The 18,737-nt window shown below is 57.4% G+C and overlaps 1 protein-coding gene across 15 annotated transcripts in view; it reads left to right on the top strand.

Annotated features, from left to right (window-relative positions):
• Nucleotides 1-18,525, top strand: part of Plec (plectin) — a 60,340-nt gene extending 41,815 nt beyond the window's left edge. For all 15 annotated transcript variants that reach the window (XM_051189164.1, XM_051189165.1, XM_051189174.1 and 12 more), the window contains 19 exons: nt 43-197; nt 278-587; nt 669-746; nt 830-991; nt 1,180-1,284; nt 1,383-1,478; nt 1,667-1,792; nt 2,598-2,750; nt 2,848-3,002; nt 3,094-3,220; nt 3,321-3,504; nt 3,588-4,041; nt 5,388-5,526; nt 5,613-5,969; nt 6,038-6,121; nt 6,311-6,415; nt 6,510-6,608; nt 7,607-10,987; nt 11,122-18,525. In XM_051189164.1, the coding sequence (XP_051045121.1) occupies nt 43-197; nt 278-587; nt 669-746; nt 830-991; nt 1,180-1,284; nt 1,383-1,478; nt 1,667-1,792; nt 2,598-2,750; nt 2,848-3,002; nt 3,094-3,220; nt 3,321-3,504; nt 3,588-4,041; nt 5,388-5,526; nt 5,613-5,969; nt 6,038-6,121; nt 6,311-6,415; nt 6,510-6,608; nt 7,607-10,987; nt 11,122-17,340 (12,489 nt within the window). In that variant the 3' untranslated portion in view covers nt 17,341-18,525. The remainder of the gene's footprint in view (nt 1-42; nt 198-277; nt 588-668; nt 747-829; nt 992-1,179; nt 1,285-1,382; nt 1,479-1,666; nt 1,793-2,597; nt 2,751-2,847; nt 3,003-3,093; nt 3,221-3,320; nt 3,505-3,587; nt 4,042-5,387; nt 5,527-5,612; nt 5,970-6,037; nt 6,122-6,310; nt 6,416-6,509; nt 6,609-7,606; nt 10,988-11,121) is intronic.
• Nucleotides 18,526-18,737: the final 212 nt, after the last annotated feature.

The following is an 18,737-nucleotide window of genomic DNA, read 5'->3' as shown; positions in this document are numbered from 1 at the left end:
AGGAGAGTCAGCCAGATCAAGTCACGCAGGATCATCTTTCAGGATATTCGGCTGCTGGCCTCAGGCAAGGTGGCTCAGCAGGCTGGGGAAGTGGAGCGAGACCTGGATAAGGCTGATGGTATGATCCGGCTGTTGTTCAATGATGTGCAGACCCTTAAAGACGGGCGGCATCCACAGGGTGAACAGATGTACCGGAGGTAGGTACCATACCTAGGAAGGGTAGGTTAGGAGGCCTGAGATCCATCTGACCCTCTCCCCAACTCTCGTGCACTCTCAGGGTGTATCGTCTGCATGAGCGCCTGGTAGCCATCCGCACTGAGTACAACCTCCGGCTGAAGGCAGGAGTGGCTGCCCCTGTGACCCAAGTGACCTTGCAGAGTACACAGAGGCGCCCAGAACTAGAGGACTCTACACTACGCTACCTGCAAGACCTGCTGGCATGGGTAGAGGAGAACCAGCGTCGAATAGACAGTGCTGAGTGGGGTGTGGACTTGCCTAGTGTAGAGGCACAGCTGGGCAGCCACCGAGGCATGCATCAGTCTATTGGGGAGTTTCGGGCCAAGATTGAGCGGGCACGGAATGATGAGGTAAGCAGTACACTTGGGGTAGGCAATGGTTGTGGGCCAGGGCCAGGCCACTGCAGACCTTACTACTTGTGTCTTTTGCAGAGCCAGCTCTCCCCTGCCACCCGGGGTGCCTACAGAGACTGCCTGGGCCGCCTAGACCTGCAGTATGCAAAGCTGCTGGTGAGTGTTGGGGGACCTGGACTGCAGGCGGCTGGGAGGGATAGGCAGCAGCAGTCAGCTGACTCATTTTTTCCTACTTAAAGAACTCCTCCAAGGCCTGCCTCCGGTCTCTGGAGAGCTTGCACGGGTTTGTGGCTGCTGCTACTAAGGAGTTGATGTGGCTAAATGAGAAGGAAGAGGAGGAAGTGGGCTTTGATTGGAGTGACAGAAACACCAACATGGCTGCCAAGAAGGAGAGTTACTCGGTGAGGCAGCTTTTTCTTCACAGGGCGCCCATGTCCACCTGCTTCCTTCCCATTCACATCCATGTTGTCTCCCACTATTGGGAGCCCCTTGAGTTCAGCTTCAGGTCTCTGTGAAGATGGGCGTGGGACTTGTGTTGCATTTATAGCCTTCCTGAAACTGCCCCTGACAATCTTTTCCTTTTTGTCAGGCCCTGATGCGTGAGCTGGAGATGAAGGAAAAGAAAATCAAGGAGATCCAGAATACTGGAGACCGGTTGCTGCGGGAAGACCATCCTGCCCGGCCCACGGTGGAGGTGGGGGCAAGGCTTCAGGGAACCTTATGAGCATCGGTGGGGTAGGGCTATGGGACTGATGGTGTGGGTGTGGGGCCTAAAGACCGTGTTGTCTATAGTCCTTCCAGGCTGCCTTGCAGACCCAGTGGAGCTGGATGCTGCAGCTGTGTTGTTGCATTGAAGCACACTTGAAAGAGAACACAGCCTACTTCCAGGTAAGGACTAAAGCCTCTCTCCCCCGTGGCTCAGCCACAGAGCCCTAGTCGTACTTGACTTGTGTAGCCATGACTGCCAGTCCTCCTGGGGGGTTCCAGCACCTCTTCCCTCCAGTCTGGCTTCTGGTCTTATGCTTGCCTGGGGTTTGGGCCTGTCAGCCCTGTGTGACCCCCTCCTGCTGTCCCAGTTCTTCTCAGACGTTCGGGAGGCTGAGGAACAGCTGCATAAACTACAGGAGACAATGCGCAGGAAGTACAGCTGTGACCGCTCCATTACCGTCACCAGGCTGGAGGATCTGCTGCAGGATGCCCAGGTGAGGCAGATGTGAATGAGGAACAGAAGGGCAGACTGGATGGAGCATGGGTTGTGTGGGTGCCAGTGGGTGGGATGGAAGGCCCAACAGGACTAAGGAGACACACAGGGTGCAGGTGTACAACAAACTGAAAAGAATGGTGACAGGCTGGTGGGCTGGCATGAGTCCCAAACCTTAGAGCCTACCTGAGTGGAGCTGTCACCAGCCCTATGGCGAAGAGGCATTGACATCATGGCCTGATGATTGGAGCAGGCCTAGCTGTAGCACTGTGAATGGCAGCTGGGCAGCTGGATGTGGTATCCTTATCCACTGCGGTGTGGTTGGGGGTAGCCACAATAGTCTCAGTGCTCCAGATAGGAAGTCTGGAGAGGGAGAAGAGGAAGCTGATTCTATGATCTGCAAGGACTGAACCAGCTACAGTACTTACCTGAGAGGATGGGAGAGGGCCAGGTGCTCCAGCGTGTACTCTGACCTTGAACTGCTCTTGGTGAACTTTGTTCTCCCATCCCTTCCCTTCAGCTTAGACAGGGGAAGAGGGTGACTTTCTTCTACAACTAGAAGGGGAGGGTGAAGGGGCAAGGTCATTGCAGGGGCTGGCTTAGAAGTAGGCCCTACCCTTTCTTTAGAGGATGTAGGCGTGGCCTAGGGTAGGGATGGGGTACCTAGTCTTAGTTGGAAGGAAGGAGATCAGGGGAATCAGTTTGTGGTGGCCTGTACCCTCTTGGAACTGTACCTGCTGCTTTCTGGGCCAGGTGTCTCTACATTGGACCTAGGTGGGTTGACCCTGAACCTCCCCTCCCCACAGGATGAGAAGGAGCAGCTGAATGAGTATAAGGGGCACCTCTCAGGCCTGGCCAAGCGGGCCAAGGCCATTGTGCAGTTGAAGCCACGCAACCCTGCCTACCCCATGCGGGGCCATGTGCCCTTGCTGGCTGTGTGTGATTATAAGCAGGTGGAGGTAAGGGCTGCGCTAGGCTATGCCCAAGTTGGAGGGTATGGTTCGGCTAGGGCACAGTTCCCTTTACCTACATTGCTTACTGCTCTAACAACCCCAGGTGACTGTACACAAGGGTGACCAGTGCCAGCTAGTGGGCCCTGCCCAGCCATTCCACTGGAAGGTGCTCAGCGGTTCTAGCAGTGAAGCTGCTGTGCCTTCAGTGTGCTTTCTTGTGCCACCACCCAACCAGGAGGCCCAGGAAGCTGTCACTAGGTTGGTTAACTGAGGGTTCACTGCTATGGGGGAGGGTGTTGTGGATAGTGAGGAGGGTTCTAGACACTTGAACATGGTCCTTGTCTCGTAGACTAGAGGCCCAGCATCAAGCCCTGGTCACACTGTGGCACCAGCTGCATGTGGACATGAAGAGCCTTCTGGCGTGGCAGAGTCTCAGCCGTGACATACAGCTCATTCGGTCCTGGTCCCTCGTCACGGTAGGACTACTCACTGGCCATGGGTTCTGGGAAGGATGGGAGGTGGTGTCTTGTGGGCACAGCTGGCCTGGCCCCATTCTCAACGGTGTGTCACCTCCAGTTCCGCACGCTGAAGCCAGAGGAGCAGCGCCAAGCTCTACGCAACCTGGAGCTACACTACCAGGCCTTCCTTCGAGACAGCCAGGACGCTGGTAGCTTTGGCCCCGAGGACCGACTGGTGGCAGAACGGGAGTATGGATCTTGCAGTCGCCACTACCAGCAGCTACTACAAAGCCTAGAGCAGGGTATGGGGTGGGCAAGGCCCTGTGGAGTGGCAGGTAGGCAGGAGTATGTTGCCCATTTCTGATTAACCTGGTTGTTTCCCCAGGTGAGCAAGAGGAGTCTCGCTGTCAGCGATGCATCTCGGAGCTCAAAGATATTCGGTTGCAACTGGATGCCTGTGAGACCCGGACTGTGCACCGTCTGCGGCTACCACTGGACAAAGAGCCTGCACGGGAGTGTGCCCAACGCATTGCTGAGCAGCAGGCAAGCACAGTCCCCATATATCTCACCCCTCCTACCCACTCCACCCTCTCTCATCTTCAAGGGAAACTGGTTGTTAGGCTCTGCTGGTCAATGTGTCCTTACCTGGTCTCTCTACAGAAAGCTCAAGCTGAGGTAGAAGGGCTAGGCAAGGGAGTTGCCCGCCTCTCTGCTGAGGCTGAGAAAGTTCTAGCCTTGCCAGAGCCATCACCTGCTGCTCCCACTCTGCGCTCGGAGTTAGAATTGACGCTGGGCAAGCTGGAACAGGTCCGAAGCTTATCTGCCATCTACTTGGAGAAGTGAGTGTTCCTGTGCAGGCTTCGGGGTCCAGTGGGGCTCCTCTGCTGAGGGCAGTGATTCCAGACACATTCTGAGCAGAGGAAAGATGAGGCTGGGGTTGTAAAGTAGCAGTGGGGACTGACTGTTGAGCATTCTGGCTAGGGGATGGTGGGCGTGGGTCTAGTCCTGCACAGCAGCATGGGGTGATAAGTAATGCTCAGAGCCTGATGCACTGTGAAGGTCCTATCCGTAGATCTTCTTGATAATGGAATGTGAAGGGTGGGGTAAAGAGACACTGGTGCTATTTCCTGAGAAGTCATAGATTTGGCACACTACCAGGAGCCAGCCCAGTGAAGAGGGAGGGGAGAGGATGGATTGGAACAGAGGTTGTTTCAAGTTGTGATTAGAAGGGAACACAGATAGAAGGGAAGGGGGGAGGGAGAGGAGGAGGGAGAGAGGCCATGAGTGTGGCCAGACTGGTAGCATCAGGAGGAAGGACCAATCTGCTACATGGAGGCCATCAGTGAGTTTGAGAGACTGATGAGCTTCTTGGTGGAGAAAAATGGAGACCTAAGAGGAACAGTTATGGTTGGAGCAATGCTTAAGATGTTAGAGGGACAGGCAGCAAGATCCCCCAGGCTTCTTGACCTCATCATCCTTTTAGGATCCTTCCTTTTGGTGGCATGAGATCCTTTCCAGAGCCCAGCCCCTTCTACCTATCCTCTTGTGCCTAACTGCAGAGTTTCTACTCTTTTCTTTCTGTTTATTTTAGCATATTTTCATTCAGAGGTTTTTGTTTTAGCATAGTTTCATTCAGAGACACTGTAGATACATTCATAGGGCCTGACTTCCAGAAGACTTGTGCCCTCAGCATTTATTGCTTTCTGTATTATGTAGTACATCCACTTTTTTTTTTTTTTTTTAAATGTGCTCTGGTGATGTTTTGCCTGCATATGTGTATGTCTGTGTAAAGGTGTCAGATCCCCTGGAACTGGAATTACAGACATTTGTGAGCTGCCATGTGGGTGATGGGACTGGAACCCAGGTCCTCTGGAAGAGCATCCACTCTTTATTAACAAATGCTAATACAGTGTTAGGACTGTCTCTGTTGGTTACATGGTCTCCTTCCTACTTCCTGTTTGCTCAGCAAGTCTTGAGCTGGAGGTTGAGGACTACACTGCAAGTGCTGTAACCTGCTCCTACTTGGAGCATCCTCCCTCTGGGTCTTCCAGCTTAAGTCACCACTGCTCTGGCCAGGTAGGGTCTGGGCATAGCAGGAGGCACATAGTGGTTCTGGTTCCTTCATCTAGGCTGTGTTGCTTGAGCCCATGTATTTCCTGGCTGAGTCTTGCTATCTCCTACCTAGACTGAAGACCATTAGCTTGGTAATTCGCAGTACCCAGGGGGCTGAGGAGGTGCTTAAAGCCCATGAGGAGCAGCTCAAGGAGGCCCAGGCTATACCTGCCACTCTCCAGGAGCTTGAAGCCACCAAGGCCTCACTAAAGGTACTGTTTGGGAACTTGTGCTTCACTGGGGACAGGGTCAATAGGAGTCTGTGTTAAAATGGCACCCACCTTGTCTTGCCCAACAGAAACTGCGGGCCCAGGCAGAAGCACAGCAGCCTGTATTTGACACCCTAAGAGATGAGCTGAGAGGGGCCCAGGAAGTTGGTGAAAGGCTACAACAGCGGCATGGAGAGCGGGATGTGGAAGTGGAGCGCTGGCGAGAGCGCATCACCCAGTTGCTGGAGCGCTGGCAGGCTGTGCTAGCCCAGACTGATGTGCGGCAGCGTGAGCTTGAACAGCTGGGTCGCCAACTTCGCTACTACCGCGAGAGCGCTGACCCACTGAGCTCCTGGCTGCAAGACGCCAAGAGGCGGCAAGAACAGATCCAGGCTGTGCCAATACCCCACAACCAGGCTGCACGAGAACAACTGCGCCAGGAGAAGGTGGGTCTCAGGCTTGGCATGCCATAGGTTGCAGCCAATGGCTCGATGCTAACCCCTTCCTCCCTCAGGCCCTGCTGGAAGAGATTGAGCGTCATGGCGAGAAGGTTGAGGAGTGCCAGAGGTTCGCCAAGCAGTACATCAATGCCATCAAGGTGAGGCCTCCCACTGCCAGCTCTAGAACTCAAAACCAGGGGCACACTTGCCAGTTGCAAGCATTGGGCTCTTGAGTGGCTCTCCCAAGCCTGGGCTGTGCCAGAGAAAGCCCGTGAGGCAGCCTGGGGATCAGGCTCAGGCAACCAGAGTGTATAGAGCTGGCAGCTGACTACACTGTGTGTCTATAGGACTATGAACTCCAGCTGGTCACCTACAAGGCACAGCTTGAGCCCGTGGCCTCCCCAGCCAAGAAGCCCAAGGTTCAGTCTGGATCGGAGAGTGTCATCCAAGAGGTAGGATGGAGTTGGGCCAAGCCTCAACTGAGCAAGGGGCTAGGTGGACCTCAGGCGGCTCTTGGTTATTGATTGACTTCCTCCTTTCTCCCAGTATGTGGATCTGCGTACACGCTACAGTGAGCTGACCACACTCACAAGTCAATACATCAAGTTCATCAGTGAGACATTGCGACGCATGGAAGAGGAAGAGGTATGCCTGGGGCCATGTGGGCAGGGTCGGGGAAGTGCCTTTTCCTGGTTTCAAATGCAGCCCATATTTCTATGATCCCTGTCTGGGACCACTTGTTACAGTTCACTCCATGCCCCATGCCCAGTGCTGCCCAGTACCCCACCCCAGCACGGCTCCCTCGGTCACCCTTCCTTGTGGCTGCCACCTTGATCTGGCTCAGCTCTGCGCTCCTCCTGGTGGCTAGTGCGCCCTTTCTCATTGGCGAGTGTTCCTACATGCATCCTTCTGGCTCTCATATGTGCTCTTCCTGGGGATTCTGTGTTGGTGTCACTGGGTCTCACCCTAGGAAGAGTTGATGTGTGTGGTTGTGGGCTTTGGAGAGAAGTGTCTCAGAGTAACTTGGCCAGGCGTGGTGCCATCTGTCTAGTTCCCTGTATCCCAGGTGGCCTTGGTGGCTTGCCTGTAGCCCTACATCCACTTTGCTTCTATTGGCCAGCTTGAGAGGCCTTCTGTTCTGGCTCTGGTCTACGTGGCTATCCTTACTTTGGCTGCCTTACCATGCTCCCATCCCACTGGGCTTTGGGAACAGCGCCCCCCCCCCCATGAAGGGAGAGGGCCCTTGGTGGGAACCAGGCCTGAGAGGATCTGGTAGAATTCAGATTCTGTGTGTGGCATGGTGGGTATGGCTTGCAGGCCCTGCGAGCCTCCTGCTTTGCTCTCTCTTCTCTCTCCCCCTATCCATCTGTCTCCGTTGCCTGTCTGCGGGAAGAGGGGAGGATGCCTGGGCCTCCTTCCCCAGGCTGGTGAGCATGGTGGGGCCGCTATGCTCGCTGCTCAAGTACCCTGGGTGGGTGCACGCTGTCTCCTTGGTTGGTTTGGAACCCCTGTCCTCCCTGATCCCCCCAAATTGTGCTGTCGAAGTGAACTGTGCTAGTACTGTCCATGTCATGTGAGCACCCGGCACCCTCCTGACGCTCACGCTGTCTCCGGTTCTCTTCCTCTCTCTGCTGCCGCCACAGAGGTTGGCTGAGCAACAGCGGGCAGAGGAGCGTGAGCGACTGGCTGAGGTAGAGGCTGCACTGGAGAAGCAGCGGCAGTTAGCTGAGGCACATGCCCAGGCTAAGGCACAGGCAGAGCTGGAGGCACAAGAACTGCAGCGGCGCATGCAAGAGGAGGTGGCACGGCGTGAGGAGGCAGCGGTGGATGCACAGCAGCAGAAGCGCAGCATCCAAGAGGAGCTGCAGCATCTTCGGCAGAGCTCAGAGGCAGAGATCCAGGCCAAGGCCCAACAGGTGGAGGCTGCAGAGCGCAGCCGGATGCGTATTGAGGAGGAGATCCGTGTAGTGCGTCTGCAGCTGGAGACAACTGAGCGTCAGCGTGGAGGGGCAGAGGGCGAGCTACAGGCTCTGCGTGCACGGGCCGAGGAGGCAGAAGCACAGAAGCGTCAGGCTCAGGAGGAAGCCGAACGCTTGCGAAGGCAGGTGCAAGATGAGAGCCAGCGCAAAAGGCAGGCGGAGGCAGAGCTGGCCCTGCGTGTAAAGGCCGAAGCAGAGGCAGCCCGAGAGAAGCAGCGGGCCCTGCAGGCCCTGGAGGAATTGCGGCTGCAGGCTGAAGAGGCTGAACGGCGGCTGCGCCAAGCTGAGGCAGAGAGGGCACGCCAAGTGCAGGTAGCTCTGGAGACAGCACAGCGCAGTGCCGAGGTGGAGCTGCAGAGCAAGCGTGCATCTTTTGCTGAGAAGACAGCGCAGCTGGAGCGCACGCTGCAGGAAGAGCATGTGACAGTGACACAGCTGCGGGAGGAGGCCGAGCGGCGGGCACAGCAACAAGCTGAGGCTGAACGAGCCCGTGAGGAGGCTGAGCGGGAGCTAGAGCGCTGGCAGCTAAAGGCCAATGAGGCGCTTAGGTTGCGGCTGCAGGCGGAAGAGGTGGCCCAGCAGAAGAGTCTGGCTCAGGCTGATGCGGAGAAGCAGAAGGAGGAGGCAGAGCGGGAGGCACGGCGGCGTGGTAAGGCAGAGGAGCAGGCTGTGCGGCAGCGAGAGCTGGCTGAACAAGAGCTGGAGAAGCAGCGCCTGTTGGCGGAGGGTACTGCGCAGCAGCGCCTGGCTGCAGAGCAGGAGCTGATCCGCCTGCGTGCTGAGACAGAGCAAGGCGAACAGCAGCGGCAGCTGCTGGAAGAGGAGCTGGCCCGGCTGCAGCGGGAAGCGACTGCAGCCACGCAGAAGCGCCAGGAGCTGGAGGCTGAACTGGCCAAAGTGCGGGCCGAGATGGAGGTACTGCTGACCAGCAAGGCGCGAGCCGAGGAAGAGTCTCGATCTACCAGCGAGAAGTCTAAGCAGAGGCTTGAGGCTGAGGCCGACCGCTTTAGAGAGCTGGCTGAGGAGGCTGCCCGTCTGCGTGCCCTGGCTGAGGAGGCAAAGCGGCAGAGGCAGCTAGCTGAGGAGGATGCGGCACGCCAGCGGGCCGAGGCAGAGCGAGTGCTTACTGAGAAGCTGGCTGCCATTAGTGAGGCCACAAGGCTCAAGACAGAGGCAGAGATTGCACTCAAAGAGAAGGAGGCCGAGAATGAGCGCCTACGGCGCCTGGCTGAAGACGAGGCCTTCCAGAGGCGGCGTCTGGAGGAGCAGGCTGCCCTGCACAAGGCTGACATAGAGGAGCGTTTGGCGCAGCTGCGCAAGGCATCAGAGAATGAGCTAGAGCGGCAAAAGGGGTTGGTGGAAGACACGCTGCGACAGCGGCGACAGGTGGAGGAGGAGATCATGGCACTGAAGGTGAGCTTTGAGAAAGCTGCCGCGGGCAAGGCCGAGCTGGAGCTGGAGCTAGGGCGCATTCGAAGCAATGCCGAGGACACAATGCGCAGCAAGGAGCAGGCAGAGCAAGAGGCAGCGCGACAGCGTCAGTTGGCAGCTGAGGAGGAGCAGAAGCGCAGGGAAGCAGAGGAGCGTGTGCAGAAGAGCCTGGCAGCTGAGGAGGAAGCTGCACGGCAGCGCAAGGTTGCACTGGAGGAAGTCGAGCGTCTCAAGGCCAAGGTGGAGGAAGCACGGCGCCTGCGGGAACGAGCAGAGCAGGAGTCCGCAAGGCAGCTGCAGCTGGCCCAGGAGGCTGCCCAGAAACGACTGCAGGCAGAGGAGAAGGCGCATGCCTTTGTGGTGCAGCAGCGGGAAGAGGAGCTGCAGCAAACTCTTCAGCAAGAGCAGAGCATGCTAGAACGGCTGCGGAGTGAGGCAGATTCAGCGCGGCGAGCTGCCGAGGAAGCAGAGGAGGCCCGGGAGCAGGCAGAACGGGAGGCAGCACAGTCACGGAAACAAGTGGAAGAGGCGGAGCGGCTGAAACAGTCAGCGGAGGAGCAGGCACAGGCCCGGGCGCAGGCACAGGCAGCTGCAGAGAAGCTGCGTAAGGAAGCTGAGCAGGAGGCGGCGCGTCGGGCACAGGCAGAGCAGGCAGCATTGAAGCAGAAGCAAGCTGCCGATGCAGAGATGGAGAAGCATAAGAAGTTTGCTGAGCAGACACTGCGGCAGAAGGCCCAGGTAGAGCAGGAGCTGACAACACTAAGGCTGCAGCTAGAGGAGACTGACCACCAGAAGAGCATCCTAGATGAGGAGCTGCAGCGGCTAAAGGCTGAGGTGACTGAGGCTGCCCGCCAGCGTAGCCAGGTAGAGGAGGAGCTCTTCTCTGTCCGTGTGCAGATGGAAGAGCTGGGCAAGCTCAAGGCTCGCATTGAAGCTGAAAACCGGGCACTCATCCTGCGTGACAAGGACAACACGCAGCGCTTCCTGGAGGAGGAGGCTGAAAAGATGAAACAGGTGGCAGAGGAGGCTGCCCGGTTGAGTGTGGCTGCCCAGGAGGCAGCACGGCTGCGGCAGCTAGCAGAGGAAGACCTGGCGCAGCAGCGGGCCCTGGCAGAGAAGATGCTCAAGGAAAAGATGCAGGCAGTACAGGAAGCCACGAGGCTTAAAGCTGAGGCCGAGCTGCTACAGCAGCAGAAGGAGCTTGCACAGGAGCAGGCCCGGCGGTTGCAAGAGGACAAGGAGCAGATGGCACAGCAGTTGGTAGAGGAGACACAGGGTTTCCAGCGGACACTGGAGGCAGAGCGGCAGCGGCAGCTGGAAATGAGCGCAGAGGCTGAGCGCCTCAAGCTGCGCATGGCTGAGATGAGCCGGGCTCAGGCCCGTGCAGAGGAGGATGCCCAGCGCTTCCGGAAGCAGGCTGAAGAGATTGGTGAAAAGCTGCACCTCACTGAACTTGCTACGCAGGAGAAAGTGACATTGGTGCAGACACTGGAGATCCAGCGACAACAGAGTGATCATGATGCTGAGCGTCTGAGGGAGGCCATTGCTGAGCTGGAGCGGGAGAAGGAGAAGCTCAAGCAAGAGGCCACATTGCTGCAGCTCAAGTCTGAGGAGGTACCGCCCTCCCTCCTCATAGGTGGAAGGGTGGGCTGGGTGGCAGGGAGGGTCTGCCCTTGGTGGCGAATACTTCTGGGTCTCCAGGGTCTCCATCTTCCTTGACAGCTAACCTCCTTTTCCGTTCTTACCAGATGCAGACTGTGCAGCAGGAGCAGATACTGCAGGAGACACAGGCCTTGCAGAAGAGCTTCCTCTCTGAGAAGGATAGCCTGCTACAACGGGAGCGCTTCATTGAGCAGGAAAAGGCCAAGCTGGAACAGCTTTTCCAGGATGAAGTGGCAAAAGCGCAGCAGCTACGTGAGGAGCAGCAGCGGCAGCAGCAGCAGATGGAGCAGGAGAAGCAGGAGTTGGTGGCCAGCATGGAGGAGGCCAGACGGCGGCAGTGCGAGGCAGAGGAGGCTGTGAGGCGTAAGCAGGAGGAGCTGCAGCATTTGGAGCAGCAGCGGCAGCAGCAGGAGAAGCTGCTGGCTGAGGAGAACCAGAGGCTGCGAGAGCGGCTGCAGCGCCTGGAGGAAGAGCACCGGGCTGCATTGGCACACTCAGAGGAGATTGCTGCCACCCAGGCTGCCACCGCAAAAGCTCTACCCAATGGCCAAGATGCACTGGATGGCCCACCCGTGGAGGTAGAACCTGAGCACGCCTTCGAGGGTCTGCGTCAGAAGGTGCCAGCTCAACAGCTACAGGAAGCAGGCATTTTGAGCATGGAGCAACTGCAGTGGCTGGCACAGGGCCACACCACCGTGGCTGAGCTCTCACAGCGGGAGGATGTACACCAATATCTGAAGGGCCGCAGCAGTATTGCAGGACTGCTGCTAAAGCCCACCAATGAGAAACTGAGTGTCTACACAGCCCTACAGAGGCAGCTGCTTAGCCCTGGAACAGCTCTTATCCTTCTCGAGGCCCAGGCAGCCTCAGGCTTCCTGCTGGACCCTGTACGGAACCGGCGGCTGACTGTCAACGAGGCTGTGAAGGAGGGTGTCGTGGGTCCTGAGCTACACCACAAGCTCCTGTCAGCAGAGCGTGCTGTCACCGGCTACAAGGACCCCTACACAGGGGAACAGATCTCCCTCTTCCAGGCCATGAAGAAGGACCTCATCGTTAGGGACCATGGCATCCGCCTGCTGGAGGCCCAGATCGCCACGGGTGGCATCATCGACCCTGTACACAGCCACCGTGTACCTGTGGACGTGGCCTACCAGCGTGGCTACTTTGATGAGGAGATGAACCGTGTCTTGGCTGACCCCAGTGATGACACCAAGGGCTTCTTCGACCCCAACACACATGAGAACCTCACCTATCTACAGCTGCTGGAGCGCTGTGTGGAGGATCCCGAGACAGGCCTGCGTCTCCTGCCTCTCACAGATAAGGCTGCCAAGGGTGGTGAGCTGGTGTACACTGATACAGAGGCCCGTGACGTCTTTGAGAAGGCCACTGTGTCTGCACCATTTGGCAAGTTCCAGGGTAAGACTGTGACCATCTGGGAGATCATCAACTCAGAGTACTTCACAGCAGAGCAGCGACGGGATCTGCTGCGGCAGTTCCGAACAGGCCGCATCACAGTGGAGAAGATCATTAAGATTGTTATCACGGTGGTAGAGGAACAAGAGCGGAAGGGCCAGCTCTGCTTCGAGGGCCTCCGTGCCCTTGTGCCTGCTGCAGAGCTACTGGAGAGTGGGGTTATCAACCATGAACTCTACCAGCAGCTGCAAAGGGGTGAACGTTCTGTGCAGGAGGTAGCTGAGGCTGACAGTGTGAGGCGGGCCCTGCGGGGTGCCAGTGTCATTGCAGGTGTGTGGCTAGAAGAAGCAGGGCAGAAGCTGAGTATCTATGAGGCCTTGAAGAAAGACTTGCTGCAGCCAGATGTGGCTGTGGCCTTGCTGGAGGCCCAGGCTGGCACTGGGCACATCATTGACCCTGCCACTAGTGCCCGGCTAACTGTGGATGAGGCGGTGCGCGCTGGCCTAGTAGGCCCTGAGCTGCATGAGAAGCTCTTGTCAGCTGAGAAGGCTGTGACAGGCTACAGGGACCCCTACTCAGGACAGAGTGTCTCACTGTTCCAGGCCCTGAAAAAGGGTCTCATTCCCCGAGAACAGGGCCTGCGCCTGCTGGATGCCCAGTTATCCACTGGTGGCATTGTAGACCCCAGCAAGAGCCACCGAGTGCCACTGGATGTTGCCTATGCCCGGGGCTACCTGGACAAAGAGACCAACAGGGCCCTGTTGTCACCCAGGGATGATGCCAGAATCTACCTTGACCCCAGCAACCGGAAGCCAGTCACCTACAGCCAGCTCCAGCAGCGGTGCCATTCTGACCAGCTGACCGGGTTGAGCCTGCTGCCAGTCTCAGAGAAGGTTGTCCGGGCCCAGCAAGAGGAGGTCTACTCTGAGCTCCAGGCCCGTGAGACATTGGAGAAGGCCACGGTTGGGGTCCCCGTGGGCAGCTTTAAGGGCAGGACAATGACAGTGTGGGAGCTCATAAGCTCCGAATACTTCACTGAGGAGCAGCGGCAGGAGCTGCTACGGCAGTTCCGCATGGGCAAGGTCACTGTAGAGAAGGTCATCAAGATTCTCATCACTATTGTGGAGGAGGTAGAGATCCAGCGGCAGGAGCGACTTTCCTTTAGTGGCCTCCGTGCCCCTGTGCCGGCCAGTGAGCTCCTGGCTGCCAAGATCCTCAGTAGAGCTCAGTTTGACCAGCTCAAGGATGGCAAGACGTCAGTCAAAGACCTGTCAGAGGTGGGTTCTGTGCGGACACTGCTACAAGGCAGTGGCTGCCTAGCTGGCATCTACCTGGAGGACTCTAAAGAGAAAGTAACCATCTATGAGGCCATGCGCCGGGGCCTCCTCAGACCCTGCACGGCCACACTCCTGCTGGAGGCCCAGGCAGCCACTGGCTTTCTAGTGGACCCTGTGCGGAACCAACGTCTGTATGTCCACGAGGCTGTCAAAGTGGGGGTAGTGGGCCCTGAGCTCCATGAGAAGCTACTGTCAGCTGAGAAAGCGGTCACTGGCTATAAGGATCCCTACTCAGGCACCACCATCTCGCTGTTCCAGGCTATGAAGAAGGGCTTGGTCCTCAGGGAACATGCCATCCGCCTGCTCGAGGCTCAGATTGCCACAGGTGGCATCATTGACCCCGTGCACAGCCACCGCCTGCCCATGGACGTGGCCTACCAGCGTGGCTACTTCGATGAGGAGATGAATCGTATGCTGACAGATCCAAGTGATGACACCAAGGGCTTCTTCGACCCCAACACACACGAGAACCTCACCTACCTACAGCTGCTGGAGCGCTGTGTGGAGGACCCCGAGACAGGCCTGCGCCTCTTACCACTCAAAGGGGCAGAGAAGACAGAGGTGGTGGAAACCACACAGGTGTATACTGAGGAGGAGACTAGGAGGGCGTTTGAGGAGACACAGATTGACATCCCTGGTGGTGGCAGCCACGGTGGCTCCTCCATGTCCCTGTGGGAGGTGATGCAGTCAGACATGATCCCAGATGATCAACGAGCCCGGCTCATGGCTGACTTCCAGGCTGGTCGAGTGACCAAGGAGCGTATGATCATCATTATCATTGAAATCATTGAGAAGACTGAGATCATCCGCCAGCAGAACCTTGCCTCCTATGACTATGTGCGCCGCCGCCTCACTGCCGAAGACCTGTACGAGGCCCGGATCATCTCCCTTGAGACCTACAACCTCTTCCGGGAAGGCACCAAGAACCTCCGTGAAGTTCTGGAGATGGAATCTGCCTGGCGCTACCTTTATGGCACAGGGTCAGTGGCCGGTGTCTACCTGCCTGGTTCCAGACAGATGCTAACCATCTACCAGGCCCTTAAGAAGGGGCTGCTGAGTGCTGAGGTGGCCCGCTTATTGCTGGAAGCACAGGCAGCCACAGGCTTCCTGTTGGACCCAGTGAAGGGTGAGCGGCTGACTGTGGATGAGGCCGTGCGGAAGGGTCTAGTAGGCCCTGAGCTGCATGACCGACTGCTTTCCGCAGAGCGGGCTGTTACTGGATACCGTGACCCCTATACCGAACAGACCATCTCACTCTTCCAGGCCATGAAGAAGGAGCTGATCCCTGCTGAGGAGGCGTTGAGGCTGCTGGATGCCCAGCTAGCCACGGGAGGCATTGTGGACCCCCGCCTGGGTTTCCACCTCCCTCTGGAGGTGGCTTACCAACGTGGCTACCTCAATAAGGACACACATGACCAGCTATCAGAGCCCAGTGAGGTGCGCAGCTATGTGGATCCCTCTACAGATGAGCGCCTCAGCTACACACAGCTGCTCAAGCGATGCCGCCGTGATGACAACAGTGGCCAGATGCTCCTGCCACTCTCTGATGCCCGCAAGCTGACCTTCCGTGGCCTGCGCAAGCAGATTACTGTTGAGGAGCTGGTGCGTTCTCAGGTCATGGATGAGGCCACGGCGCTACAGCTGCAAGAAGGCCTGACCTCCATTGAGGAGGTCACTAAGAACCTGCAGAAGTTCCTTGAGGGTACCAGCTGCATTGCTGGAGTCTTTGTTGATGCTACCAAGGAGCGGCTATCAGTGTACCAGGCCATGAAGAAGGGCATTATCCGCCCCGGTACAGCCTTTGAGCTCCTGGAAGCACAGGCAGCCACTGGCTATGTCATTGACCCTATCAAGGGACTCAAGCTGACTGTGGAGGAGGCTGTGCGTATGGGTATCGTGGGCCCTGAGTTCAAAGACAAGCTTCTGTCAGCTGAACGTGCTGTCACTGGCTACAAGGATCCCTACTCTGGAAAACTTATCTCCCTCTTCCAGGCCATGAAAAAGGGCTTAATCCTGAAAGACCATGGCATCCGTCTGCTAGAGGCTCAGATCGCCACTGGTGGCATCATCGACCCTGAGGAGAGCCACCGTCTACCTGTGGAAATGGCCTATAAGCGTGGCCTCTTTGATGAGGAGATGAATGAGATCCTGACCGATCCCTCAGATGACACCAAAGGCTTCTTTGACCCCAACACAGAGGAGAACCTCACCTACCTGCAGCTGATGGAGCGCTGTATCACTGACCCCCAGACTGGCCTGTGTCTCCTCCCGCTGAAGGAGAAGAGGCGGGAGCGGAAGACGTCCTCCAAGTCTTCAGTGCGTAAGCGCCGTGTGGTAATTGTGGACCCTGAGACAAGCAAGGAGATGTCAGTGTATGAGGCCTACCGCAAGGGCCTCATTGACCACCAGACATACCTGGAGCTGTCAGAGCAGGAATGCGAGTGGGAAGAAATCACTATCTCCTCATCAGACGGCGTGGTCAAATCTATGATCATTGACCGACGCTCTGGCCGACAGTATGACATTGATGATGCCATCACCAAGAACCTCATTGACCGCTCAGCACTGGACCAATACCGTGCTGGCACACTGTCTATCACTGAGTTTGCTGACATGCTCTCAGGCAATGCTGGTGGCTTCCGTTCCCGCTCCTCCTCTGTGGGTTCATCTTCTTCCTACCCCATCAGCCCTGCTGTCTCTAGGACCCAGTTAGCTTCCTGGTCTGATCCCACCGAGGAGACCGGCCCAGTGGCTGGCATCCTGGACACAGAGACTCTGGAGAAGGTGTCCATCACTGAGGCCATGCACCGCAACCTGGTAGACAACATCACTGGTCAACGGCTGCTGGAGGCACAGGCCTGCACTGGGGGCATCATTGATCCCAGCACTGGTGAGCGCTTCCCAGTCACTGAGGCTGTCAACAAGGGCCTGGTGGACAAGATCATGGTAGACCGTATCAATCTGGCCCAGAAGGCCTTTTGTGGGTTTGAGGACCCACGCACCAAGACCAAGATGTCAGCTGCCCAGGCCCTGAAGAAGGGCTGGCTGTACTATGAGGCAGGCCAGCGCTTTCTGGAGGTGCAGTACCTAACAGGTGGTCTGATTGAGCCTGACACCCCTGGCCGTGTACCCCTTGATGAGGCCCTGCAACGGGGCACCGTGGATGCTCGCACAGCCCAGAAGCTGCGTGACGTCAGTGCCTACTCCAAGTACCTCACGTGCCCCAAGACCAAGCTCAAGATATCCTACAAGGATGCTTTGGACCGCAGCATGGTGGAAGAGGGCACAGGGTTGAGGCTGTTGGAAGCCGCGGCACAGTCCAGCAAGGGCTACTATAGTCCCTACAGTGTCAGCGGCTCTGGCTCCACTGCTGGTTCACGCACTGGTTCACGAACCGGCTCCCGGGCCGGCTCCCGCCGTGGCAGCTTTGATGCCACTGGCTCTGGCTTCTCCATGACCTTCTCGTCTTCCTCTTACTCTTCCTCCAGTTATGGCCGTCGCTATGCCTCAGGGCCTTCAACCTCTTTAGGGGGTCCCGAGTCTGCTGTGGCCTGACCCCCTGCCTGCACCCTGCCCTCCAGCCCTGCATGCGGCCAGGCTCTCTGTGGAGGCGCTGGGGTCTTTTAACATGTAAAGGTGTCTTCCTCCCAAGCGGTGCCTAAAATTTAACCAAAAAGACCAGACTAACACACACACACACACACACACACACACACACACACACACACACACACACATCTGATGTCCAGACAGCCTGTGTCTTGGGAAATGGGGCTGGCCTAGACCCAGTGACCACTTCACTCCGCTTGGGTCTCCCTAATCCTTTCTACCTGCCACTCACCACAGCTAGGTGCCTTGGAGAATCCAGAGCTGGGCACTTAGCCTACCACGCCTGTCTCTCCTGGGAAGATTCTATCTGTGAAAGGCCTCCAGACCTCTAAGCCAACCCCACTGGATGTCTACCTGCTGGTCCTAGCTGCTGAGGGGACCTGGGGACGATCCCATGAGTAGACAGCTCTTAGGTCTCTTGAGGCCTGTGTCCTGAGTCAGCTGTGTGTCTCTGAATTACCTGCCTATTCATTGGGTCTTGCTGGTGAAGGAAAGGTCCCAGGCCAGCCATCTCTTCCAGCCTACCCACAGAGGCCCCTCTCCCATGGGAAGATAAGGCCTGGTCCTGGCCCCAGCCTCCCCCCTGGCTCCTGCAGCTGCCATTGGAGCTGTGCTTTGTAGCTCACCGCCTGCCCTGTACTTATTCACCCCACCCCGAGACCTGAGCCTCTGCTTCAGCCTTCCAGCCTCAGCTCCCCTTGTAAGTGCCTTCTGTGTCCTTCTTGTACCCAGGCCCTAAAGATCCAGACACAGGGTAGGAGATGAACTTTCTGGCTGGGCAGGGCTAGAGGGTTCTCCAGATCTGACACTCAGTGGCTCCTCAGCCTGTGGAAACCCTCTCTGGGTGCTGCTGCCCAACTCTCCCAGGGAACCTTGGCCCCTCCATGGCCCAGAGACACTGGCTGGCCCATCTGTGCTGATGTTAGCACCTGGCCAGTGCCACCCTCCCTTCCTGTCCAGCCAGCTCATGGCCATGGTGGTTCCTACCCTTGCCTCCACCCTCTGAGTGAGCTTTGCATGTCCCACTAACCTTGAGCTGGTGGCAGGTGGAGATGCCAGGCAGAACACTAACCTGACCATGGGCGGAGGCCCTGCGGTGTCCGCCCCTCAATAAAAGCAATTCCAACCTTCCTTTGGGTCTCACCTTGTCCTTTGGTACTAGATCATCTTGTATCTGTGAGAAGGTAGAGGCTGTGGTCCCAGGCTCTGGGCCCAGCAAATGTGTCCTGGCCAGGGTAGAGGGATGAGGCTGAGGCTGGGCATCACAACCAGGAAAACCCATGTGGTAGCTAGGCTCCCAGGCATAGAAGGCATAGTGGAGAAGGGAACCGGCTACACTGAGG

The sequence above is a fragment of the Phodopus roborovskii genome, unplaced genomic scaffold (genome assembly GCF_943737965.1).
Source record: "Phodopus roborovskii unplaced genomic scaffold, PHOROB, whole genome shotgun sequence".
NCBI lineage: Eukaryota > Metazoa > Chordata > Mammalia > Rodentia > Cricetidae > Phodopus > Phodopus roborovskii.
Note: the sequence above shows the minus strand (reverse complement) of the source record. Positions and strands in the feature narration are given on the sequence as shown.